At 44.5% G+C, this 26,434-nt stretch overlaps 1 protein-coding gene and 1 long non-coding RNA gene across 2 annotated transcripts in view; one reads left to right on the top strand and one right to left on the bottom strand.

Moving 5' to 3' along the window:
• DDRGK1 (DDRGK domain containing 1) overlaps window positions 1–20,246 on the bottom strand; it is a 46,611-nt gene extending 26,365 nt beyond the window's left edge. Inside the window, exons 1-2 of the mRNA XM_063157863.1 lie at window positions 20,133–20,246; window positions 10,156–10,323 (exon numbers count right to left, since the gene is read on the bottom strand). Coding sequence (XP_063013933.1) covers window positions 10,156–10,323; window positions 20,133–20,244 — 280 coding nt within the window. The 5' untranslated portion in view covers window positions 20,245–20,246. The remainder of the gene's footprint in view (window positions 1–10,155; window positions 10,324–20,132) is intronic.
• Window positions 20,247–20,412: 166 nt separating this feature from the next.
• On the top strand, window positions 20,413–21,046 carry LOC134418887 (uncharacterized). Its single transcript, XR_010027871.1, has 2 exons — window positions 20,413–20,563; window positions 20,706–21,046. It is a non-coding gene; the product is annotated as an uncharacterized LOC134418887 (long non-coding RNA).
• Window positions 21,047–26,434: the final 5,388 nt, after the last annotated feature.

The following is a 26,434-nucleotide window of genomic DNA, read 5'->3' as shown; positions in this document are numbered from 1 at the left end:
TATTATAGTTTAGAAAATTATTTCTTGCAAACACCACAAGTATAAAACAGCATCTATGACACTGTTCTATGGTTAAACTACCAAGACATCACGAGAAATAAATGTATCTGAGAGCTGTGTAGGTGTGGCTCTCAAATAACAGCAGTTTTCAGGAGATGGAATTAATCTGAGCCTGGTTGCTGAGCTGGGCCTTCAGAGAAATGCTGGAGTCTGAGAGGATCAAAAGGGTTCCCCTTCCTGCACCAGGGATACTCACACCTGACACAGTTGCTTCTATAATTTGAATGATGCTTAAAATAACTTTATTTCTATTTTAAATACAGCATTGAGGGGAGCATCCCCAGCACTAGTTATTACTCCAAAATTAACAGCTCTGGTATTATAGTTTAGAAAATTATTTCTTGCAAACACCACAAATATAAAACAGCATCTATGACACTGTTCTATGGTTAAACTACCAAGACATCACGAGAAATAAATCTGAGAGTTGTGTAGGTGTGGCTCTCAAATAACAGCAGATTTCAGGAGATGGAATTAATCTGAGCCTGGTTGCTGAGCTGGGCCTTCAGAGAAATGCTGGAGTCTGAGAGGAACAAAACTGTTCCCCTTCCTGCACCAAGGATACTCACACCTGACACAGTTGCTTCTATAATTTGAATGATGCTTAAAATAACTTTATTTCTATTTTAAATACAGCATTGAGAGGAGCATACCCAGCACTAGTTATTACTCCAAAATTAACAGCTCTGGTATTATAGTTTAGAAAATTATTTCTTGCAAACACCACAAATATAAAACAGCATCTATGACACTGTTCCACCTCAGGGCTTCTCAGATTTCATCTATATTAAGATTAATTGAACCAGAAACCTAAGGAAGCTTTGTTGCAAAGCCTTTTTTCCAGTCCTGGATCAAACACACCTTTGTTATTCCTTCTTTCTGAAGCATTTGATGTGTCCCTTTAGGCACCACTTCCCCCAAGCTTCCTGCAGTGTGGAGTTCCACCCTCAAAAGAGGCAGAGACGGGGATGCAGCCACAGCCATGATTCAGCAGAGCTGCAAAGGTCACCAGGGCACCAAACCTGGCTTAAAATTAAAATTTACCCCACAAACCTGAAGGTGCTGACAGCAACATAAACACACAGCCAAAGCTGTGACAAAAAAATTCGTTTGTTGTCACAGCTCCACCAAAAGCAGGGAGGGTGCTGCACACGGCCAGCAATTCTTAATTTCATTTTCATCAAGCAGGGATTGTTTCAGTGATTGATTCTTTTAACAATCACTTTTCACACACTTGTGGCTGTGACAGCACTGGGAGACTCTGTGGGGAGTGAGCCCAGAGAAATTTGGCCTCCATCTGTCCCTGAGCTCGGGAAGGATGCAGGAGGGTTCATGAAAAGCAGTTTAGCATCCCCCAAGAGCTGGGCTTGGGCAGCCAGTGGGAAACCCCACACTGACAGAAAATTTCTTTTAATTTTAAGATTGAAAGAAACCAGGTTTAAATGGAATATTGGGAATGAATTTTTCCTCTGTGAAATTTCCCAGAGAAGCTGTGGCTGCCCCTGGACCCCTGGCAGTGCCCAAGGCCAGGCTGGACAGGGTTTGGAGCACCGTGGGACAGTGGAAGGTGTCCCTGCCATGGCAGGGGTGGCACTGGATGGGCTTTAACATGAATCCAACCCAACCTTTCTGTGATTTCAGCAGTGCCAGGAGTTCCCACCCACAGGCAGAAAGCACAAGCAGTGTGACAAACTCTGCTTTACACAAATGCTGGGCTCTCTGCTGCCCAGCTGAGAGGTGGCTTCAGGGAAATTTTGCTTTTCGTTGGTATTTTGAACACACTGAGAGGCAGCACAACAGGGAAGTTATCACACAGGTGTCTGAATTGCTGGAAATTTACAGATTTCTTTTTAAAAATGCTTCCCAGTACTTTTAGAAAATGTGCTGGAGTGCTGGATGTTCTCCACCAGGACAGAAATTCAGCAGAATTCTGTAGTGTGTACAGAACAGACAAAACCTTCCAAAATAAACAATCAGCATTGTGCATTTTAGTTATCCCAGAATGGTTTGGATTGGAAAGGACCTTAAGGATCCTGTTCCAAAACCTCACTGCCACTCCCACCTTCCACAAGCCCCATCCAACCTGGTCTAGCTGTCCTTGTCTTGCTTCCTTTTAAATTTTGGGCGAAGCAAATGGATTCCCATCCATTAAAAAAAAAAAAAAAAAAAGAAAGTTGTACAGGTGAAACTCCCAGAAAGTACTTTGGGCACATCAGCCTTATTTACTATTTATGCAGCACCTAACAAAAGGAGTAAGGGAAAGGTGAGGGGGGAAAGATGCCAGGCAAAAGCAGAAAATGTTATTAACAGCAGGTAATTAATACCCAGCAGATGTGTGACACCAGCCACTGGAAAGGTGTGGTTAACCCTGTGCTGGGATTAATTACAGTCTAATAACTACCCTTAATTTTGGTGTGTTTTCAATTTTTAATTTAGAAACTGAACGAGAAACCGGTTTATTAATCAGAAGCCACAAAAAGCAGGCAACATTAGGGCAGAAAAGTGCAGCAGACACAAAGAGCAGAGCTTTGGAGCAGAATGTGAAGTTTATTCTCAGTTAGAAGCATTTGGCAGAAGTGAGAAACCACAAACCCCCCTGCCCAGGCTGTGCCTGAGCAGGATCAGACACTCACTGGGGGCAAAACTGACTTTTGATTCACTGGTTGGGATATTAGTCAAAGTTCATCTGTACTAGAAAGGTTTTCCCACTGATTAAGCATTAAAATAATTTCAAGTAACCAATTAACGCAGCTCCGTTTCACGAGAAAAGCGTGGGACCACATCACTGCTTCTAAATTTACACATTTTCCAGAGCTTTCAGTGCTCAGAAAAAGTGCTTATTTTAAGAGATTTCAGCACAAACACTTTCTTCTTGAACTTATGCACAATATCCATCACTCAATGGGGATAGAGCATTATTTTTATATTATTTTCCCCAAAAAAGCAGCAGAAAACACTCATACACAATTTTTTTAGCTGCCGTATTTGAAAGCTAAGCTTAGATGCCACACAAAGCAATAAAAAGCATTTAAAAATGCCCAATTATTATATTTTTAAAAACTTAAAACCTTGGTTTTTGCTTTCTTTCCCAATAATGATTAATACTTTCAAAGAGAAATGTGAGATTCTCATCTCCAAACCTTACCATGCAAAAGAAGAGAGTAACTTATAATTTCATTTATGTTGCACTCACAAACTTTCCTTTCTCATGTTTTATTTCACAAACTCGAGCACTCAAACTGTCAAAAGCTGTTGGATTTATCATTAGTGATGCTGTGGAAGTAAAATACTTTAACCAAATGTTCACTCTGCTGGAGATTCCAATACTTGTGCTCAGCTGCACAATGCTCAAAGCTCAGGAAAAAGTCATGCAGATGTTGGGATATTTAACTTTTGGGAGTTTTATGTTACTGCCAGAGCCCACAGACTATTATTGCTATTATGAAATAATAAAATATTAAGCAATAAATATTAAAAAATTAACAATAAAAGTAACCTGACAAAAGCAGATTATTTCTTCTAGGGAGTCCTTACTTTCTGTTTGTTAAAAATCCAAACCAAAACAAAAACCCATACAAAGCCCCATTTTTTGGCAACACATTTTTCAACAAGCCCATAGACTGGGTTCTCTACCATTATTGCTATTGTGAAATAATAAAATATTAAATAATAAATATTTTAAAAATATTAAATAATAAAAACAATCTGACAAAAGCAGATTATTTCTTCGAGGGAGTCCTTACTTTCTGTTTGTTAAAAATCCAAACCAAAACAAAAATCCATACAAAAATCCATGTTTTGGCAACACATTTTTCAGCAGGTCAGAGAGGTCATTTTGAAGATGTGAAAATGCAAGTTTTTCAAATTCAAACTCTTGAAAAACACTCTGTGGAAATGGACTGGGCTGCTGAGGCTCTTCTAACACATCCTTCCCTTTTCCTTTTTTTTTCACCCACACCCCCAGCAGACCCAGAGGTCCCTGTTGTGTGGGACATTTTAGAAAGTAATTTTGGCATTTCTTGCACTAGTCTGGTTCTTGCTCTGCCCATGATTTAGGGCATTTATAAATCACACTATGATTTAGGACATTTTATAAATCACACCATGATTTAGGGCATTTATAGTCACCAATTTCTCTCTCCCTCACATCAACAGCAGCAAAGTTTTGGCCTGACACACCCCTCCAAGTGACAGAAACCCCTCACTATTTTTAGCACAGCTGGATCAAGACAACCCAACTGTACCTGTCATTATTTCATCCTCATGAGTTTCTCGTCACTTGAGAGGAAATTATGGTTTTGATGGAAATATCAGGTGGATGGGTCACCTTCTGCTCCAAAATGCAGTGAGTGTAGATTTGAATATTGAAAATAATAATTTACTATCTCTGTATGAAATTCCTTATTAAATGATTAAATTAAATTCCTTATTCCTGTATTAAATGATTCCTTATCCAAACTTACAAGTAAAACTGAAGCTACAGAAAGGACAATGAAGTTCTCAAGGTTTTGATCTCAGTGCCCAGGGTTTGGGGGTGTTTTTCCTCCCCCACTCCACTTTATCCCCTTCTCCCACTGCTCAGCTTGGCTTTTCTTGCCCTAAATGATTAATGCCTGAAATCCTCACCCATTTCTGCCTTGCAGCATTTTCATCCTGGCTGCAGCCAGCCCACAAAGCCACCTCTGTCTGGGTTCAATTTAAATTAAGACACACAGAGTTAATTAAGTCTGCTGGCTGGGCTCTCCACCTGACCACATAAATCCACGACTCTCCTTTTCCACAGGGAGAGAGAGGAGCAGGCACCCTGCTCCAAATGTGCAGAGCACAGAGGTTTTCAGTTTTTAACAACACTCCCAGATTGCAGAGGGCTGCAGGAAAGGCAGGAGTGTTGTGGCTGGGATGAAATTGGGCAATTTGAGGCAATCAAAACCATTTTTCTAAAGCCAGCTTGAAAGGCCCTAGCTCAGGGGTCCCAGTCATTTTGAGAATCGCTTTGTCACCAAGGAGAACAAAGTGAGAGATCTCCCAGCAATCCCTGGCCATCAGAGGGTACCTGGCTGGGGCTGTCCCTTGTCACAGCCCACAGGGACCCTGGCAATCAGGGACCCAGCACCTGCTGGCTTCTCCCTCTGGGAGGAAAGTCAAAATATTTGCTGCTGCACCACTGTCTGTCTGTGACAATCTATAACTGATTTAATATCTACCCCAGCAAGCTGAAGAAATTATAATCTGAGACAAAACCAAGTGACAGAAACCCCTCACTATTTTTAGCACAGCTGGATCAAGAGAACCCAACTCTACCTGTCATTATTTCATCTTCATGAGTTTCTTGTCACTTGAGAGGAAATTATGTTTTTGATAGAAATATCACCTTGATGGGTCACTTTCTGCTCCAAAATTCAGTGAGGGTAGATTTGAATATTGAAAATAATAATTTACTATCTCTGTATTAAATGATTCCTTATTAAATGATTAAATTAAATTCTTTATTCCTCTATTAAATGATTACTTATCCTTATTCCTGTATTTAATAACTCCTTATCCTTATCCATCTGGATAAGGAATCATTTAATACAGGAATAAGGAATTTACAAGTAAAAGAAACCATACAAGTAGAACTGAAGCTACAGAAAGGACAATGAAGTTTTCAAGGTTTTGATCTCAGTGCCCAGGGTTTGGGGGTGTTTTTCCTCCCCCATTGCTCTGTGAGAGATTTGAGTGCTGGCACAAACCCAGCAGCTCAGCACAGGCAGCAGAAACCGTGGGCTACAACTTCACCCTCAAAGCTTCTTTCTCATTCTGGAATTGAAATCTGATTGTTAGATGGAAAACAGAAAAACCCTCATGCTAACCACAACTCCAAAGTCTGCAAGTGCAGCTTGGGGGACATTTCCTAGAGTCAGCAGAACTGGCTCCCAACAGGCAGAAAATTCTGAGGTGGCAACAGATTTCTACCTGACTGCACTTTGTGACTGTCACAGGGACACGGGGATGGTCAGGGCTGAGAAATCACCTGGTGAAGAAATCACTTCTTGGCAGAAATCAGAGTGACACACAGAAGGATCAGGCAGCTTTGCCCAAAGTTCAGCACAAGCCCAGAGTGGAAATTCCACAGATGGAACAGAAATTTACCAGTAAAAATTGCAACAAATTCAAACAAACAACAACAACAACAAAAAAAATCTGTTTTGGTTGCAGATGTTCAGGAGTTTTCAAAGGCAAGAGTGGAGAAACCAGACTGGCTTGGGTTTGGTGTTTCTGTCTAAATTGCCAAATAATTTTGCTCTTCAGCCCTGGTGCTGCACTGGGCTCTCTTTCCAAGGAGCCAATGAATTCTTTAGCACAAAACTCTGCTGTGGAGAGAACTTGCCATTCCAGCTGGTTCAAATGCAAGCAGCAATTAGGGAAAACTGCTCTATAGTGATTCCACGTGTCCACAGAGAAAGCTTTAAAAATTCAACACATCCTTTTGTAAGGAAAAAACCTTTACAAAAGACAGGTATCTTAATGCCTTACCTAAGACAAGCAGCTCAGGGCCAGGCTGAAGGATTTGGGTGGCAAATCCCAATTAATAATGGCCACTGAGCACCTCAGTGCTGGGGAATCAGGACGGCTGCTTCTCCTCTGCCCAAATCCCTGCTCATCTCCAAAGGCTTTGCTGCTCCTGCTGTGCACCTGTGCTCAGCCACTTGGAGAAACCATCCCAAAATATGAACAAAACCAGCCACAGAAGCAAAAAAGCAAGAAGCTGGTTTAATTTGGGTAAGAAATTAGGGAAAACAAATAAAAGAAGGCATGTCATTTCAAAGGGAACTTCATGCAAAAGCAGCAGCACTTGCATCTGATGTACAGAAAGCTGCAAAAGAATTATTTATAAAGCCCAATGACACAGATTCTTCTATTGCTAAAGTGACAAAGTAAGATAAGATGAGCTATTTGCTTTGACAGCTTCACTGTCGGCCCTCAGCATTCAAACTTTTGATGTCTGGAGTTGAAAACTGACTATTTTTAGATTCCATTTTCTTTCCAGGATGTTATCACACGAGAAGAAATAACCAAAGTTGAAAAGTTCACACCTGTCCAATCTCCATCTGTGAAACTGCTGAACATAATTAGCTGGAAAAGGACATTCACCTGCCAACGTGAGGCTTCCTCCAAACTGCAGGGCAAGAAAAGCTGAACCAAGTGCAAACAGACCCTAATGAAGGCATGACAGGTGTGTGCTCAGTGCTTTCACCTCCTGCACACCACAAATCACCCTGATCTCCACTGCAAACTGCAGAACTTGGGCACAAAGCCTGAACACTTCACCCACAATCTGAAAGTAGAAAGAATCCAGGGGGTGAATCATGGTGATCTCATCTCTCCAGCAATAAAGAGAATCATGTGTCAAGCTTCACCAGAAAAGGGAATTATACTTACAGGATGTAGAAAGATCTTATTTATCACCATATTTTTGTCTACAGCACAGAAATGTAGCTGTGAACTGTAAATGCAGCTCAGGATTTACACAACACATTGTCAACAACCTGCTGGCAAAACGCTGCAGGCTGTGGTGATCTCCTCTTGATCCTGAGCACCACCTGGATGGCTCCTTGGAGAGAGAACTCCATGTTTTGCAGAGATTCCATTGGGAATTAATGCTTCCCACCAATTTAAAAGGGATCAGTAATGCACTGCAGCTTGTTGTTCAATGCAAGGTGTGGATTCTCTTTTCCCAAATTTACAGAATGCCCAGAATGACCAGGTTGGAAGAGACCTTCAAGATCAAGTCCAACCCAGCCCCAACACCTCAACCAAACCCTGGCACCCAGTGCCACATCCAGGCTTTGTTAAACACACCCAGGGATGGGGACTCCAACACCTTCCCAGGCAGAAAATTCCAGAACTTTATCACCCTTTCTGTGAAAAACTTTTTCCTGATATCCAACCCTTGGTGCAGCTCGAGGCTGTGTGCTCTGGTTCTGTCAGTGCTGCTGGAGAAGGAGACCAAACCCCACCTGACTACAACTACCTTCCAGGGATTTGTAGAGAGTGATAAGGTCACCAAAATTAAGGTAATTTAATTTAATTCCCTGCATGGCTAAGGAGGAAACTTCCTAAAAAGTTTTTAGGAATGATGTGAATAGTCTGGCACCACACAAAGAGACCAACCCCACCTGACCACAGCCACCTTTCAGGGAGTTGTAGAGAGTGAAAAATTAAGGTAATTTAAATTAATTAAATTAATTAAGGTAATTTAATTTAATTCCCTGCATGGCTAAGCAGGAATACAAAAGTTTTTAGGAAGGATGTGAAGGGTCTGGCACCACAAATATCCTCCAGGTGAATCCTGCAGGATTCACCTCAGGAAGAGGCAGAGGTTTAATGTAAGGGGTATAGAGAGAAAAGAGATGAAGTAGGGAGAGAAAATATGGTGTTATTTTATTGTAAATTTTTTATACTTTCTCAGTGATTTCTCAGGGGTAGTTCCTCACAGCACTGACTCTTCTTCACAGCACAGATGACAAACTCTAGTTCTCTTCTTAACAAGTAAACTCACTCTTTTATAACACTCATAATTATTGGATACAGCTGTGGCCTGCTAATGGCAGGCTTGTTCTTAATCTTTACAGAATCCCAGAATGATGAGGTTGGAAGAGACCTCTCAGATCATCCAGTCCAACCCATGCCCTCACACCTCACCCAGACCACAGCACCAAGTGCCATGGCCAGGCTTCTTTAAACACATCCAGAGATGGTGATTCCACCACCTCCCTGGGAAGGGCATTTCAGTGCTTTATTATTCTTTTGGTGAAAAATTTCTTCCTAATATCCAACCTGTACCTTCCCTGATGTAGCTTGAGACTGTGTCCTCTGGTTCTGAGGAAAATTAATTCGTAATTAATACAACTACAACTCCTCAAAAATAAAATTACTTTCTACACTATCTATATTTTTTTACATTTTATCCCCCAACACAGATCATGGTGAAACTGTAAATAACCCATCAGCAACTTCCTCCAGGAGGCAGCTGCAACCCTTGCCCAGCTTTAACACCTGCAGTGAAGCTTTGTTTCAATGCCTGCAAGATGAGCTTGTTAGAGATGGATAACGAGATCATTGGCTCTCACAATTAAGGGATGACAATTGTGTGAACATTAAGAAAAGCTTTAGTGATGTATGGTGTTGGAGAATTTTGCTCAGAAATGGCTTATAGAGTTTTGTTCAGACATGCCATAATCATATACAGCTGATGGAAAAGTAAAAGGCAGCTGTGAGGAGCAAATTCTCAAAGCCTGTTTCTGTAAACAACAAGGTTCTCAGGCACATTTATGTAAACAGCAGAAGTTCTCAGGTCGTTTTTTAATAACAAGTAAATATCTTGTCCTTGGATAAGTTTTGGGAAAGCAAAAGTGACAAACATGGAGGCCTTGAGAACCATTCATATCAGGGTGAGAAAACAAATCTTGGTTTCAATAACAAGCCACAGGTATTGAAAACAAAAGGAGGGGTTGGTGTTTAATCTGTAACCAATGATGAGCTCGGGTTTTGCAATATGTATGAGCTTAATTAACACTGTTATAAAATGTGCCTGGTGGATCAATAAATTGGAGTTCGATGCTGATCAAAGGATGGGTTGTCTCCCTTCAGTATGGTTATGTTATTGTGGTTTAGATGTCCTCTGCTCTCCCCACAGCTCCCTTTCCCCCTGTATTGCTGCCATCACACAGCCTGGGCTGTCCAGGACAGGTACAGAGAAGCTGCACAGGTGTCCCTGGCATGGGGCAGTGGGAATGGAAAAGCTTGGGGGTGCTCAGGGGGTGAGGCATGGCAACACCTGACCCCAATCCAACAACAAGAAAGCAGTTTGCACTGATAAATGGCACAGAAGAGCTGAATGACAGACTCTGGGAGGGGCCAGGGCTGGCTGATGCAACCCCAGGGGTATAAAACACTGAGCATCCACCTTGAAGGTGAACTGGTATCCATGAGGGGCAGTTCGCAGTGCTGTGAATTTTTCCTTATGTACTCCTTTTGTTGTACTTTTGTTAATAAACCTTTTTAACTTTTCCAAGTGGGTGGCTGTCGCTGCCAAGCTGCAGGCAGAGTTACCTTCCAGCCCCTGCTCTGCCTGCTGGGCCCTCCTCTGTGCCATCAGCCTGGTGCCCATGTTCCTGCGGCGCCGGGGCATCCCCTCTGCCCGCTGCTCCTCCTGGGCCCGGGGCCTGGCCCCTGCCCCTGCTGCTGCTGCCACATGCTGCTGCTGCTCATCCTCATCAGCTGCAAGAAAAAAAAAGAGAATATTAATGTTAAAGCTGACTCTCCCTTCTGCCTCTGTTTCTGAGTTAGCAAACAGCACGGACACAAAAGCGTGGTTTTCTTTCTTGTGAAAAATGGCTTTTTGCAAATAAGAAAGTGAATATTATATGTGTTATGTTAGAAAGTTATGCTTTATTTATTAATTATTAATTTAATTTTATTAATTTAATTTTATTAATTTACTTGATTGTTAATTTTTTGTTTTTAAAATATTAATTTGCTTAATTAGTGTGTTAAATATAGCCTCAGGTTATAACATAATGTTATAATAGAAACTATGCTATGTAAGATACTTTTTTTAAAGAGAGGAATGAGGTACTTGCACCGAGATAGCAGCCACAGGACACCTGAATCTTTCAGAGAAAAAGAATTTATCATTCCATTATCAGAAGAAATTAACTCTTTGTTCTTATTGTCTCGTATTGTCCTAAATCCTAATTGTCCAAATTTTTTATTACTCTAATTATATTAGTATTTTTAGAACCATTTTATTACTATTAAACTTTAAAAATTCTAAAAACAAGTATGCATCATGTATGAGGTGTATGAATATGCAACAGGCTGTTGCTTTTAAGGGTTTTAATCCTCTGTTAATGTGGGCCCTTTTTTGGGATTATTTTGCCCAGAAAGAGCTACCCAGACTGTCTGTAACTCTCTGTTTTTATTTTATTATATCTCATATTGTTCTAACCCTAATTGTCCAAGTTTTTTTATTACTCTAATTGTAATACTATTTTTATAACCATTTTATTACTATTAAACTTTTAAATTTTTAAAAACAAGTGATTGGTGTTTTTCACATTTCTGAATATTTTAATTTTTTTTTTTTTGAATTTGTACTTGTGTAACGTAGATTCATCTGACTGAAACCTCAGAGGCTGAATGTTTCAGAGAGGAATGTGTAAAGCATTCCACATGAAACAAACCCTGAAGAGCAAAAAAGGGATGACAAATTACAGCTGAAATAAACACTTCATTCTGCCCTGCTGGTTTCAACTCCCCAAATCACAAACAAGACATGAAGGGCCACTGCAGCTCTCACTGCCATTCCTCTGCATATGCAGCAGTTATTAATTAAGATCTGGCAAATTAAGAATATCCTGACAGGAGCAGCTGGGAGGATGGAACTGACCAGTGGGTTCAGTTCAGAAGTTTTCCAGAGAAAACTCTCAGATTTTTTTTTTTTTGAGGCTTCCTGTTGCTTTTAACTATGGCAGTAATGCAAAGAAAAAAACCCCAAAACCACATAATGGTAAAATGCCATCATCCTTGATACCTGCTTTGCATATTCTGTTGATAAGCCTAACTGATATCTGTAACCTGCTCAATCCTGCAAAGTATTAACTATTAAGCTTTAATTCAAGCAAATATTCAATTGGTCTCATGGAAAACTGCAGAACAACTCACTTACTCCAACTCAGGACACATTTATTTTGTGATCTGACAGATTATGGTGTGTAAGCTCTGTGCCAAGTCTCCAGCACCCCTGAGCCAAAAAATGCCCCCCTAAAAAAACTCCTACTAGCATATCTGCCATCAGAAAATGGGATTTGTGGTGAGTGAATTTATGCAGCACCAAAGGTGAGCCTGCAGCTCTCACTAGCATTTCTGTGCCTATGCTGCAGTTACTAATTAAGATCTGGCAAATGAAGAATATCCTGACAGGAGCAGCTGGCAGGATGGAACTGACCAGTGGGTTCATTTCAGAAGTTTTCCATAGAAAACTCTCAGATTTTTTGAGGCTTCCTGTTGCTTTTAACTATGGCAGTAATGCAAAGAAAAAACCCCAAAACCACATAATGGTAAAATGCCATCATCCTTGATACCTGCTTTGCATATTCTGTTGATAAACCTAACTGATATTTGTTACCTGCAAAGCATTAACTTTTAAGCTTTAATTCAAGCAAATATTCAATTGGTCTCATGGAAAACTGCAGAACAACTCACTTCCTCCAACTCAGGACACATTTATTTTGTGATCTGACAGATTATGGTGTGTAAGCTCTGTGCCAAGTCTCCAGCACCCCTGAGCCAAAAAGTGCCTCCCTAAAAGAACTCCTACTAGCATATCTGCCATCAGAAAATGGGATTTGTGGTGAGTGAATCTATGCAGCACCAAGGGCGTGCCTGCAGCTCACCTCAGCTATTTCAGCCCTCAAAGGGCTGATTTTGGGGCTGGTAAGGACAGGCTGCAGCCCCCAGCTCAGCAGGGCCACCTGGGGCAGGCTGTGGCCAGCAGAGATGTCACAGGGACGTCAGCAGGTCCCCACACATTGGGACATTTGGAACTGAGCCAGTGCCCTGTCACACTGCTGCCATCCCCCTGTGCACACAGAACAGGGCTGGGAGAAATCACTGAGTGCAGAGATGCCAAAATGCTGTTCCAATTTAGAATTCTACAGGAAACCTTTTCAAGAAGGAGCAGAGCACATCACTTCTTGGACACTGATAAATGCCAAAAACACTCTGCAAAAAGCTTTTTATACAAATTATTTCACTTCCTAACTTCTTGAGATATGATGCAATTCAAACCTCAGCACCCTTTCACCTGCAAGCTTCAGTAATTCCCAAGATGGTGCAGACAGAACAGGGCTGGGAGAAATCACTGAGTGCAGAGATGCCAAAATGCTGCTCCAAAGCTTGCCCTGTCCTACTCACAGCTTATCTGGAATGCTACAGGAAACCTTTTCCTGAAGAAGCAGAGCACATCACTTCTTGGACACTGATAAATGCTCTGCAAAAAAGCTTTTTATACAAATGAAGTATTTCACTTCCTAACTTTTTGAGATATGGTGCAACTCAAACCTCAGCATCCTTTCACCTGCAAGCTTCAGTAATTCCCAAGATGGTCCTGCCCAGCAGCTCAGCTGTGCAGCTCCAGCACTCATTCATTCTGCTTTTGGTTCCTGTTGTCCTGTGAAACAGAGACTGCTTTGCATTTTATGAAAGAGGAATCTATTTATAAGCCATGTATTTATTTCAAACCAAAGAGCTCAGCCCTCACAGAGAAAAACATGTGAACCAAGCCCTCAGCTTTTCTCCAGTGAACTCTCTACAGGAGATTCAGCATTCCTCTCAAAGTGACCAGTGTGGAGTGGGCTCAGGATGTACCAAACCCCACCACACCTGACCCACAGCACAGCCAAACACACAGAGCAGCTGCTGGACAGTATTTGTCACACCAAGCCACTGTGGATTGTCATTTCGTAGGAAATTAAATGTTTTAATGAAGATTTTTTTCTTCCTTCCAGTTTTTAAAATATTGCTCCTGAGTGCAGATTCTTTTTCAGCAGCACACAGCTGGCTGAACATGAGTCAGTGGCACTGCTGGCTTGTGGCAGCAGGGCCAGGGCAGTGCCTGTCCCCTGTGCTGGCACTGCTGGGGCGCCTCCAATCCTGGGGACAGTTTTTGAGCCCCTCACAAGAAATGGAGGGGCTGGAGAGAGTCCAGGGAAGGGAACAGAGCTGGGGAAGGGTCTGGAGCACCAGGAGGGGCTGAGGGAGCTGGGAAGGGGCTCAGCCTGGAGCAAAGGGGGATCAGGGGGGACCTTGTGGCTCTGAGGGGACAGCCAGGGGGGTCGGGCTCTGCTCCCAGGGACAGGGACAGGAGGAGAGGGAACGGCCTCAGGCTGGGCCAGGGGAGGGTCAGGTTGAACATTTAGGAAATTTTCTTCATGGAAAGGGCTCTCCAACCCAGGCACAGCTGCCCAGGGCAGTGTTGGAGTTCCCATCCTTGTGGAGATTTAAAATCCACGTGGATGTGGCACTTGGGGACATGGCCTTGGCAGCACTGGGTTAATGGTTGGACTGCCTGACCTCAGAGGGCTTTTCCAACCTTTCTGACAGCAGAATTCTCAAGCTTCTGTTTGCCAGACACTCAGCTGGGCAGGGATTTGGAAAACATGAATGTTCCTCGCTGCATTTCTCCCTGTCCTTCACAGGAGCAGCAGAAATTCCTCATTTCCTCTGCTGTGCTGTGCCACACCTGGACCTGCTCCCTCAGGGGTCAGGGCTGTGCCTACGTGACTCCAGACACAGCTTTTGTTCAGAATGCTGAAAGTTCAGCCGTGCTTCCCTCCCCCTGAGCTGTGGCACACAGAGGGGAGGCTTCACACAACAGAGGACACACTTAAAAATCCCTTTTCCTTCTCCTTGGGGCTGGACTGACCATCAGATCTGAGCTAAACAATGATTTGCTTTGAGTTTGTTTTTTTTTTCCCACCTCCTCCTGCAGCACACAGGGTGGGGTTTGGCTGCTGCACTTATCTGAGCACATCTCTTCATTTTCCTGGAGCTGCAGAGAGGTCTCAGCAGTGGCACCCCAGGCTAGTCAGATCATGCAGAGATTAGTCACACAAGCACTAATTAGCCTTGATCCAGAGCCATCTGAGTGAAAATTAATGGCCAGCATTAAAGAGGTGAGACAAGCCGTCCAGAAGCTTTGCAGAATGACAAACCAGGCTGAATTAATGAGATAAACCCCTCTAATTAACAGGTAATACAAACAAAACACTCAACAGCTGTCTGGGCAAGGGACACGGGCTCAGTTTGTGTTTGTGGTGCCCGGGGTCTGACTCAGCCCTGAAAACCCCTGAAGATTTTTGTGCTGGGCACAGCAGCTCTGCCTGGCTGCTCAGGAAGCATCAGTGCAGATTATTTCAGCTGATTTGTCAGCCAGGGCACAGCAGCAGCTCTGAGACTCTGCTTGTGTCTCCTTCCTGAAGGGAGAGAGAACACAACTGTGCTCTGCCAGCAGAAATCCCTCCTGAACTGGAAGTGAAACTGCAAAAACCACCATGGAATCATTCAGAGCCCAGGTCAGAACCTCATTTTGCACTCTCCAGGTAGAAATCTGCTCCTTCACAAAACTGTGCAGACTTTTGCTAACAGCAGAGATGTTTTTCTAGAGAACAGCCCCTTCTCTATCACAGCATCTTCCTCTCAGCTCCACCAGGTGACACTGGGCTGGCAGGCGTGGAGGCTGCAGGGACAGGGACACAGCTCCACCTGCTGCACCCTCACACGTGGTGGCACCACCCAGCACCTTCAGCCTCCGTGCAAAACCTCTGAAATTCACACAGGGATCGGAATTCAACAGGTGGAGGCTTCCTGAGGAGGAGCTTTGGCCCAGCGGAGCTTATCAGAAACAGCCACGTGGAAAATCAAAAAATGCCTTTTTTTTTTTTTTTTTTTTGTTTTCGTTTTCAGTAGAACAAGTCCAGGCATGACCCTGCTGGAAACAACGTCACTGCTGCTCCAAGTGACCTTTCAAAGAAACTCAAAGGTACAGGATTTACCTCTCCTGACCCTCACTCCCTAAACATTTGAACATTTTAAAAGCCAATTTCTATGAAATTCCACAAAAGGAAGCTGCTGCCCCAATCCCTGCACATTAACAATTGAAGGTGACAGCTCCCACCATTTCTTTAGGCCCAATGTCCCTGGTTTCAAGTCCTTTCCAGGTGGCAACACAGATTTATTGGCACAATTGTGGCAGCTTCCATTTTCCACCCAAGAAAATGGAATAGAAAAGGAAATTCCTGCTTAAAACTAAATTTTGTGGCTATTAAATACACCACAATCCCAATGGTTCTGAAAAATAATTTCTGTCGTGTACAGAGAACAAAGTCATCCCCAGCAGCTGAAATTCTGTGATTTATCATGACAGAAACCAAGATATTAAATTATATATTATAGATATTAAATTATATATTATATTAAACAGTATATTAAAGTAAAAAAGATCTTAAAACCACAGTAAAAAAAAAAAAAAAAAAAGCATGGCCAACTTGGAAGTATCAAAAAGTTACCACTAAAAACAACTGCAACATGATTAAAGTGACATAAATTAACTTCAACCAATTTGCTCAAAACCAGTATTAAAGGTTTTTTTTTTTTTTTAATAATTGACACTATTTAAAAAAAATTGTTGGGCTAAAATTTAGAATTTTGAATGGTTAAAGAGAAAAGAAATCTTCCCAAACCCCACAGCCCCTGATTTATCCAAATCATGACAGGATTGAAGCTCAGAAATGATCTATTTCTCCAGGACATGCATCCTTCACTTTTACCAAATGTTCATCTCTTCTTTCATAGGAATCCAATGAAATTACATCAGTTTCCAAATCCTTCCAAGAGAAAGATTTAGACCAGGGCTGTGGAAGCAGAGGTGTGTGAGGAATATGTTGGAAAATTTAATTATTACCAGCAAAATCTGCTTTTAGCACAGACCCCTTACCAGCACAGTATTGCACTGACTGTGTTTGTATTAAATGTGTGCTGGTTTTCCCTCTTAATTAAAAATAATCAAAGCAACTGCCACAGAAGAAAAATAATAGTTTCTATTAAAAAAATAATACAAAATAATACAAAATTCCAACCCCAAAACACCCCATATCCCCAAAATCTGTGGAATTATAGTTTCTATTAAAAATAACACAAAATAAAAAAATAATCCAAAATAAAAAATAATCCAAAATAAAAAAAATAATACAAAATAAAAAATAATACAAAATTCTAACCCCAAAACACCCCATATCCCCAAAATCTGTGGAGTATTGACCAGGAATTCAGAGACTGTCCTGACTAAACATCTTAATTTGACACCTGGCAGCAAAAAAATCTGCTTTTAGCACAGACCCCTTACCAGCACAGTATTGCACTGAGTGACTGTGTTTGTATTAAATGTGTGCTGGTTTTCCCTCTAAATTATCAAAACAATTCCCCCCAAATAAAAATAATAGAAATTCCAACCCCAAAACACCCCATATCCCCAAAATCCGTGGAATTATGGTTTCTATTAAAAAATAATACAAAATAAAGAATAATACAAAATAAAAAATAATACAAAATTCCAACCCCAAAACACCCCATATCCCCAAAATCTGTGGAGTATTGACCAGGAGTTCAGAGTCTGTTCTGATTAAACATCTTAATTTGACACCTGGCAGCCAAAAAATCTGCTTTTAGCACAGACCCCTTACCAGCACAGTATTGCACTGTGCTTGTATTAAATGTGTGCTGGTTTTCCCTCTTAATTAAAAATTATCAAAGCAACTGCCCCAGAAGAAAAATAATAGTTTCTATTTAAAAAATAATACTAAATACAAAATAATACAAAATTCCAATCCCAGAACACCCCATATCCCCAAAGTCTGTGAAGTATTGACCAGGAGTTCAGAGTTTGTCTTAACTACACATTTTAATTTGACACCTGGCAGCCAAAAAATCTGCTTTTAGCACAGACCCCTTACCAGCACAGTATTGCAGTGAGTGACTCTGTTTGTATTAAATGTGTGCTGGTTTTCCCTCTTAATTAAAAATAATCAAAGCAACTGCCCCAGAAGAAAAATAATACAAATTCCAACCCCAAAACACCCCATACCCCCAAAATCTGTGGAGTATTGACCAGGAGTTCAGAGACTGTCCTGATTAAACATCTTAATTTGACACCTGGCAGCCAATAAACCTCTTTCAGAGTGAGAGCCCAGCAAGGGCAGTGAGCTCTGAGCACACCTGACTCCTTCCCACAGCACACAAGGTCACCTCCCCACAGTGGGATGGCAGTGCTGGTTATGGTTGGACTCAGTGATTTTAAAGGGTTTTTTTTCCAGCCCAGATGATTTTCTGATCTAACAGAGCTCAGCAGTGCCACAGAAGTGCTGCATCATCCACTGCTCCACAGTGAGGTGGGACATGGCACAGGATTGATCCCAGGTGGCTCTGGAATATCTCCAGTGAGGAAAACTCTGCAGCCTCCCTCGCTTGGCAATCTTTTCCAGAAATTCTCCCTCATGTTCAGGTGGAGCTTCAGTTCCCGCCTGTTCCCGCTGTGGCATTGCTGGCTGTGAAAAATGTGTATTTTATGATTGGCTTTTTGCAAATATGAAAATGAATATTGTATGTGTTATGTTGGATGCTGGATTAATTTGCTTAAGTAGTGTGTTAAATATAGTTTTAGGGTAGAACATAATGTTAAAATAGAAACTGTGCTATGTAAGATACTTTCTTTAAGAGAGGACTCGCAGTGAGATAGCAGCCACAGGACACCTAAATCTTTCAGAGAAAAAGAATTTATTGCTCCATTATCAGAAGAAATCAACTTCTTCCTGCCTTGCTCAGCCCTGAAGAGCTGTCAGGATTCAGAGGAAGAAGCTGACACTGACCAGAGAGAATCCTGTGTTTGAATGGAATTGATGCATCATGTATGAGGTGTATGAATATGCAACAGGTTATTGTTTCTAAGGGTTAATCCTCTGTTAATGTGGGTCCTTTCTTGGGCTTATTTTGCCCAGAAAGAGGTACCTGGACTGTCCATAACTCTTTGTTTTTATTGTCTCATATTGTCCTAACCCTAACTGTCCAAATTTGTATTACTCTAATTGTATTACTATTTTTAGAACCATTTAATTACTATGAAACTTTTAAAATCCTAAAAACAAGTGCTTAGCATAGTTTTTCACACTATGTAAGATACTTTTTTTTAAAGAGAGGAACGAGGAACTTGCACTGAGATAGCAGCCACAGGACACCTAAAGCTTTCAGAGAAAAAGAATGTATTGCTCCATTATCAGAAGAAACGAACTTTCTTCCTGCCTCACTCATTAAGAGGAAGAAGCTGACACTGACCAGACAGAATCCTGTGTTTGAACGGAATTTATGCATCATGTATGAGGTGTATGAATATGCAACAGGCTGTTGTTTTTAAGGGTTAATCCTCTGCTAACATGTGTCCTTATTTTGCCCAGAAAGAGGTACCTGGACCATCCATAACTCTTTGTTTTTACCGTCTCATATTGTCCTAATTCAAATTGTCGAAATTATTATTACTCTAATTGTATTACTGTTTTTACAACTATTTTATTACTATCAAACTTTTAAAATTTAAAAAAACCACAAGTGATTGGCGTTTTTCACACCGGTGTCTGCCGGTGCTCAGGGTTGTTCTCCCCATGTGCAGGACCTGAACTGCACTGTGCTGAAATTTGGAAGTGTTTTCTCTGCCTGTCAAAGTCCCTCTGAGACATCGGCCATTCCTTGTTTTGTATCATCAGCACTGTGCTGAATTTTGGAAGGGTTTTCTCTGACCTTCTCCCCTGCCTGTCAAAGTCCCTCCGAAAGGGCACAACCCTCTGAGACATCGGCCATTCCTTGTTTTGTATCATCAGCGAACTTGCTGAGGGAACATCGACCCCATTGTCCAAACAAGCCACAAACACCAAGCACAGAACCCCGGGGACACCACTGTGACAGGCCCCCTCTACACCCTGTGCCTCATTCCCGAGCCTCCGGGACCTGTTCTCCATTCTCCCCTCATTTACAGGAATCTCAGGGATACCTTCCCAGTCCCAAAGCCCCTGACAGAACCCCTGACAGAGAACTCAGACTTCCAACCCGGCACCCCTCACCCTGGGGCCGCCTCAGACCGGGAACCGGGAACCCCCAGCAGCAGCGGCGCCCGCACCCCACAACCTCCAGGCAGCCCGGGGTTAAGACACCGGGACAGCCCCGGAATCCTCCCCGGGATCCCCCAAAACCCCTCGGGACCCCCCAAAATCCCCGCAGCCCCCAACATGGCGGGTCCCCCTGAGGGGCCGCCCGCCGCGTGGCGCCCCCTGGCGGCTCCCAAGTAACGCGCCCCCCCCCCCCCCGCGCGCGCGTGCGTGCGGACCCGCTTGAGGGCAGGGCCGCGCCCACCGGAACGGCCCCGCGGGGGGGAGGGGGGGGGGGGGAGGGGAGGCCCAGCCGGTCCGCTCGTCGCTTCGACCCACCTGCCCTAGCTTGGCCGCGGAGGCGGGTGGTGAAGAAAAGAAGGACGGCGAGCAGCACGGCAACGGCGGCGAGCAGAACCGCGTCCATCCCGAGCGCCGGCCCCGCCCACATCACCCTTGGTACGCCCCGTCTCCTTCCCCTGCAGCAAGGCCCCCCGCGCGCGGGCTGCCCCGCGGGGTGCCTGTGGCGGCGCGGCGCGGAGGGCGCGCTGCGATGGGGCAGGCGCGGCTCGGGCAGCCCGCGGGAGGGGTCCTGGCTCGTCCCTGAGGCGGGCGCTGAGAGAGGGCGCGGAAAAAGGAATTAAAGGCGGGATTAAAGCAGAAGTTAAAGGAGAAATTAAAAATTATGAGGCAAAGCTGGCCGTGAGCCGGTGTGGCCGCCCGGCACGGCTGCTATGAGCGGCTGGTGATGCGTCCATCCTCCGCACTGGGTGGGTAGGGCCAGGCTGGGAGATCTCAGCCGTGACCCTGCACCGGGTGCACCCCAGCCAGGCTCTGAGAACTGTCAGGGTGACCCAGGCAATGATGAAACTTAAATGACACCTCTGAATAATTTCTGTCTTCTGCTTTTAGGTCTGTGGAATTTGGGAATGGGATGAAGCTGGAGCTGCCATGTCAGGAGTGATGTCCTGACCTGGCCTGAACCAAAAGTGCACAAAACGATGCAGAAACTTGCACTGGAGATGGAGAAGAAATTTCCCCCCTTTGCATGGCCACCCACTGTTAGATCTGAAACTTTGTCAGGCTCTGCCCCAGTCCTATGAGTGAGGAGAGAAATTTTTTAAACTTTATCCATTTTCACTGTGGTTGTGAAGTTCTGGCTGATCAAGCCCTTTCTTGCTTCAGAAATGCTTTCAGCATGACTGTTTAAAGCACTCTGAGGGGAAAGTGTTTTAATAAATTGAAAATGCAAATTAGAGGCTATGGGACACCTAAAGGTGATCAAAAGCACTGTTTAGCTAATTAATCATTGCTGTGAGCTCCACAGCTGCCTGTGTCCCTGTCACCAGCTCAAGATGAGTTCAGATGTGTCAGCAGATAAAAAGCACCTTCTGCTGAGGGATTTGCTGAATTTTAGCCATGTAGGACCAGTGACACAGTGGGGAGCTCTCAAAAAAGAGCTGAACTGCAGGCTGAGTGTTTGATGGCAAAGTTTTATTTTAGTAATAGCCTTTCAAAAAACTTATTTTGGGAGTCATTCACGGAATCCTGGAATGGTTTGGGTTGGAAGGAACCTTAAGGATGATCTTGTTCCATTCCTTGCCGTGGGCAGGGACACCTCCCACTGTCCCAGGGTGCTCCAAGCCCCATCCAGCCTGACCTTGGACACCTGCAGGGACAGCCACTCTGGGCACCCTGTGCCAGGGCTCACCACCCTCACAGGGATCAATTCCTTCCCAATATCCCATCCATCCCTGCCCAGAGAGAGAATTGTGGTAAAAGTGAGAAAAGTCATGGCTTGAGACCACAGAATGATGGAATGGTTTGGGAAAGGACCTTAAATCCCGTCCAGTGCCACCCCTGCCATGGGCAGGGACACCTCCCACTGTCCCAGGTTGCTCCAAGCCCCATCCAACCTGGCCTTGGGCATTCCAGAAGCAGTCACTGCTTCTCTGGGCACCCTGTGCCAGGGCTCCTCACCCTCCCAGGAAAAAATTGCTTCCCAATATGCCATCCATCCCTGCCCTCTGGAAGTGGGAGCCGTTCCCTGCCCCGTCCTTCCATCCCTTGTCCCCAGTCCCCCTCCAGCTCCCCTGGAGCCCCTTTAGGCCCTGCAAGGGCTCTGAGCTCTCCCTGGAGCCTTCTCCTCTCCAGGTGAGCACCCCCAGCTCTCTCCAGCCCATGGAGCATCTCCATGGCCGCCTCTGGATTTGTTCCAGCAGCTGCAGCTCCTTCTGCTGTTGTCCCTGGCGCTGGAGCAGCTCTGCAGGGGGGTCTCACCTGCAGAATCTCCCTGCCCTGCTGGGGATGAGCACACAGAGGGCTCTGGCTGGGCCATGTGGAGCCTCTCACCCACCCCAACTCCCCTCAGGTTCAGCTTCTCCCTCCCCCCAACTCCCCTCACGTTCAGCCTCTCACCCACCCTCCAACACCCCTCAGGTTCAGCTTCTCATCCATTCCAATTCCCCCTCAGGTTCAGCTTCTCTCCCACCCCAACTGCCCCTCAGGTTCAGCTTCTCCCTCACCCCAGCTCCCCTCAGGTTCAGCTTCTCCCTCACCCCAACACCCCTCAGGTTCAGCTTCTCCCTCATCCCAACACCCCTCAGGTTCAGCTTCTCCCTCACCCCAACACCCCCTCAAGGTTCAGCTTCTCCCTCACCCCAACACTCCCTCAAGGTTCAGCTTCTCACCCACCCCAGCTCCCCTCAGGTTCAGCCTCTCACCCACCCCCCCAACTCCCCCTAAGGCTCAGCTTTTCAACCACCCCAACTCCCACTAAGGCTCAGCTTGTCCCTCACCCCAGCTCCCCCTCAGGTTCAGCTTCTCATCCACCCCAAAACCCCTCAGCTTCAGCCTCTCACCCACCCCCCAACACCCCCTAAGGCTCAGCTCCTCACCCACCCCAACTCCCCTCAGGTTCAGCTCCTCACCCACCCCAGCACCCCCTCAGGTTCAGCCTCTCACCCACCCCAGCTCCCCCTCAGGTTCAGCTTCTCTCTCACCCCAACTCCCCTCAGGTTCAGCTTCTCCCTCACCCCAACACCCCTCAGGTTCAGCTTTGGCCAAAGCACCCGTGGGCAAGCTGGAGGTTCCCAAAACCTCTTTGTTCTTTGTCATCCAGCCCTGCAGGCAGCCAGCACACACTCGTGTCAGTGCTGAGAGGTTTATTGTGTCGGTGCTGAGTGGTTCATTTCCCTGCATGGTCCCTACTGCCTTTCATAAGGAGGTGGTGGTAATGGTGGGATGTCACCTGCTCCTCCTCTCCGGGCTGCAGAGGGAGCAGAGGAGTTTTTCCTGTAGGTGTCACCAATATCCCGCGTAGAAACTGAGCTTCAACTGCCGGGAAAGGACCGAGCGTGGGATGCTCGGGTCGGTTTGATACAACACCAGAGTCTTCTGAAATATTTGAGAACCCTCGGGTTGCGTTTCACAGAAGCCTTTCTGGATTTTCCTAATTTAAGTCTGGAAAAATCCCTCTGGTTTCCTCAATAACCGTGTAAATTCCAGAGGATTTTGAGGCTGGCTTTCTACCAGGACACCGGGAGAATGTGTGAAGGCTGTGATGAGCTGTGGGTGGTGATTGAATTTGGTGGCTGCTGCTGGAGCGTGACTGGTTCCACTCAGTCATGCAAACACTGCAAGAATATCACGGAATCATGGAATGATTTGGGTTGGGAGGGACCTTAGATACCATCTCATTCCATGAGCAGGGACACCTTCAATATCCCAGGGTGCTCAAACCCAACCCAACCTGGCCTTGGACGGTTTCAGGGATCCAGGGGCAGCCGCAGCTTCTCTGAGCACCTGTGCCAGGGCTCAGCACCCTCACAGGGAACAGTTCCCTCCTTAGTATTTATTCTAAATCTGCCTTCTTTTAGCTTAAAAATGTTTCTGCTTGTCCCAGCAGTTGTAAATCCTTAATCACAATAATACAGTATTTGCAGACCTAGGGAATTTTCTCACCCAGCGTGGGAGCACTGCCTGATCCCAGTACAGGCTCTTTTAAGGGAAAATTGGTCTTTTTTCAATTTGCTGTGACAAAAGGTAAAATAGCACATTCCCCCTCAAACACCTCATTGTATAAGGAATTACATCGAATCACAGAATCATTAAGGTTAGAATAGCCCTCTTGCATCATCAAGCCCAACTATTCTCTTACTGCCAAAACCACCACGAAACCACCCCGAAGTTTCACCTCTGCACTAAAATCCCTTTAAATGTAAATCCTGGTGGGGCTGGAGCCACATCCACGTGTGTCACTTTTTTTGAGCAGCCTGGAGAGCTCCCCAGCTGGCAGAGCAGCCCCGAGGCTTCCATCCAGAGACGCGCCAGGTACCGGTGCCCGGTAATGAGGCTCTAATTCCCTGCGAATAAACCAAAGTGCATCCAGGAACTCGCTGTGTCCCGGGGCCAACTGGCACAAAACGCCCTCTTCCACACTTGTCAGCTTGCCTCGCCTTCCAGGAGAGGGTGGCTGCGTGCTCACTGCCTGCTGGGAGCTGTTCCTGGACTGCTTTGAGCTGGGAATCATCTCAGAAAGTTGGTGCAGAAGGACTTTCTAACCATTTTCTCCCACGGATGTAAGTAAGAGCCGAAATAAGGAATGCAGGACTCCAGGTGGCTCTGCAAAATGCATTTTATTGTATCCAAGGTGTTACAGCAGTCCAGGGTCGTGGATGAGAGGAATAGCAGATTTGTCTTTACAAATGGTCTGCTGGTAGATAAAACCAGCACTGGGAGATAAATAAAACAATAGGAAGGATTCCACTGATGAATGCAAAAAGATATTTGCTCTTACAAATCAACTTTGGGTTTGCTCATAAATGAAATTAGACATTGAAAGATGAAAGAAACAATGGGGAAGAAAAACCCCAAAATTCCATAAAAATTAAAAGGAAGGGTTGTACATTAGAGGGAAATCTTTGGTATCAGATGTTCTGGGAAGTCTGTACCTCTCAAGTACCTCAGCCAATGGGGAAGGAGAAGGGAAATGCAGCCAGGAAATTGGGATAAAAAGGAGGCTGCGTCCTCAAAAAATTTGAGAGACCCCAGGGGAATGCCCCATGGCCTCTCCCTTTACTCAAATAAAGTTACAGGACTCCTGTCTCCTTTTTGGACATAAACCTCTGATGTTTGTGGATTAATTTTCCTAACAGGGGAGACAGAGCTGTGCCTACAGCTGTCAGCTCCAGCTGCAGGCAGGCCTGGAGATCCTGAGTTTAGGTTACAATGCATTATAGACTTTTCTTTTGGTTACAATGCATTCTAGACTTTTCTTTGCTGAGCATCTTCATACAGTAGAACCAATCTATACCTTAACTTTTATCTCTAGCCTATCATAGCTACTGTCATTACCATATTCATGTCACTGTTCTCCAATCACTAAAAGTCAGTGCATTACAGTTTAAGCTAGAAGTTGTTTTTCAGTTTTCTTGCAGTGGAAAATTCTGAAACCTTTTTTCTACTTGGAACATTTGCTGCCTTGTTTGCCTGTGCTCTCTTTCTGCTTGGTACAAACATCTTCTTGTTTGGGGTGGGTTTATCCTTTGCTCTAAGCCATAAAAACCCCTTCTCACTAACACACCCTTTGCCTCCTTGGTTATCCAGTGAGACTGGCTCAGCAATTCTTTTCTTCTATATCAAAACTTGCTTCCATCTCTATTCCTTCATCAGATTCTACATTCAAAAACCTTCCTGCTAAACACACATATCTGAGACTTTCTTGTCAAACTTTCATCTTTCCCAACAGATATACCTTTCAGTGCCTGGGCACACCGTATTTCCCAGCAGGGATGCAACCTTTGTGCAGCAGGATTTATTTACAGGGAGAAATGCTGCAAGTGCTGCCTTCCAGCTCCCACCCACTTGATGATGGACCTCGGGTGTTCTTCCAAATGCTCTGGAAATGTGCTGATGAAGGGAGAGGTTCTGCATCCTCCTTTGTGCCAGCGGGACACAGCACCTTCCAGGGAGTGCTCTGGATTGCAGGATAACACTCTGGGAAGGATCTGGATCAGAGTGCCAGAGAGCTGCAGATTATTTTATAATTGCAGGGCAGTGAGCTGGTGATCCTAAATGTGGGATGAGCAGGACCCCCCAGCACCATCCTGGAGCTCAGCACCTCCCCAAAGCCCCTGAAGAAGCATCTGAGACCTGTCTTGGTCTTTTCTGGCCCTGCTGCTTCCTTCTCACTGCTCTACTTTGGTCACTTGTTTTCGGAGAAATAAAATGGTTTCTTGTTGCTTGAGATAGCTTCCAAATCTCCCTTAAACAGCGAAATTTAAACACAAGTAGCGGTCATAATCAAAATAGAATCTTTGTTCTTGAAAACAACGTTACAAAATCAAGAAATGCATAAAAAATTGAAGGCTTGAAATCATTGTGAGGTGATTCCCTCTGTGTTGTGTTTTATAACAACTCATTTCTGCCCCGAAGGTTTCACTGACTGGTCTAGTTCAGCCACAGCTGCTTCTGGGCCAGGATGTCTGAGTGATGCAGGGAGTGGGACTTGATCAGATAAATGCCTTTTTTGCCTTAAAAGCTGGGGGAAAATTTGAAGCAAATAATGCCAGCAAAGATATAAATCTAAAAGAAATCCAGCCAGGCTAAGGATTTCTTTGAGCAAGTCTTCAAAAATAGTT

The sequence above is a fragment of the Melospiza melodia genome, chromosome 5 (genome assembly GCF_035770615.1).
Source record: "Melospiza melodia melodia isolate bMelMel2 chromosome 5, bMelMel2.pri, whole genome shotgun sequence".
Taxonomy (NCBI): Eukaryota; Metazoa; Chordata; class Aves; order Passeriformes; family Passerellidae; genus Melospiza; species Melospiza melodia.
This window is presented reverse-complemented; position numbering and strand designations above follow the sequence as displayed.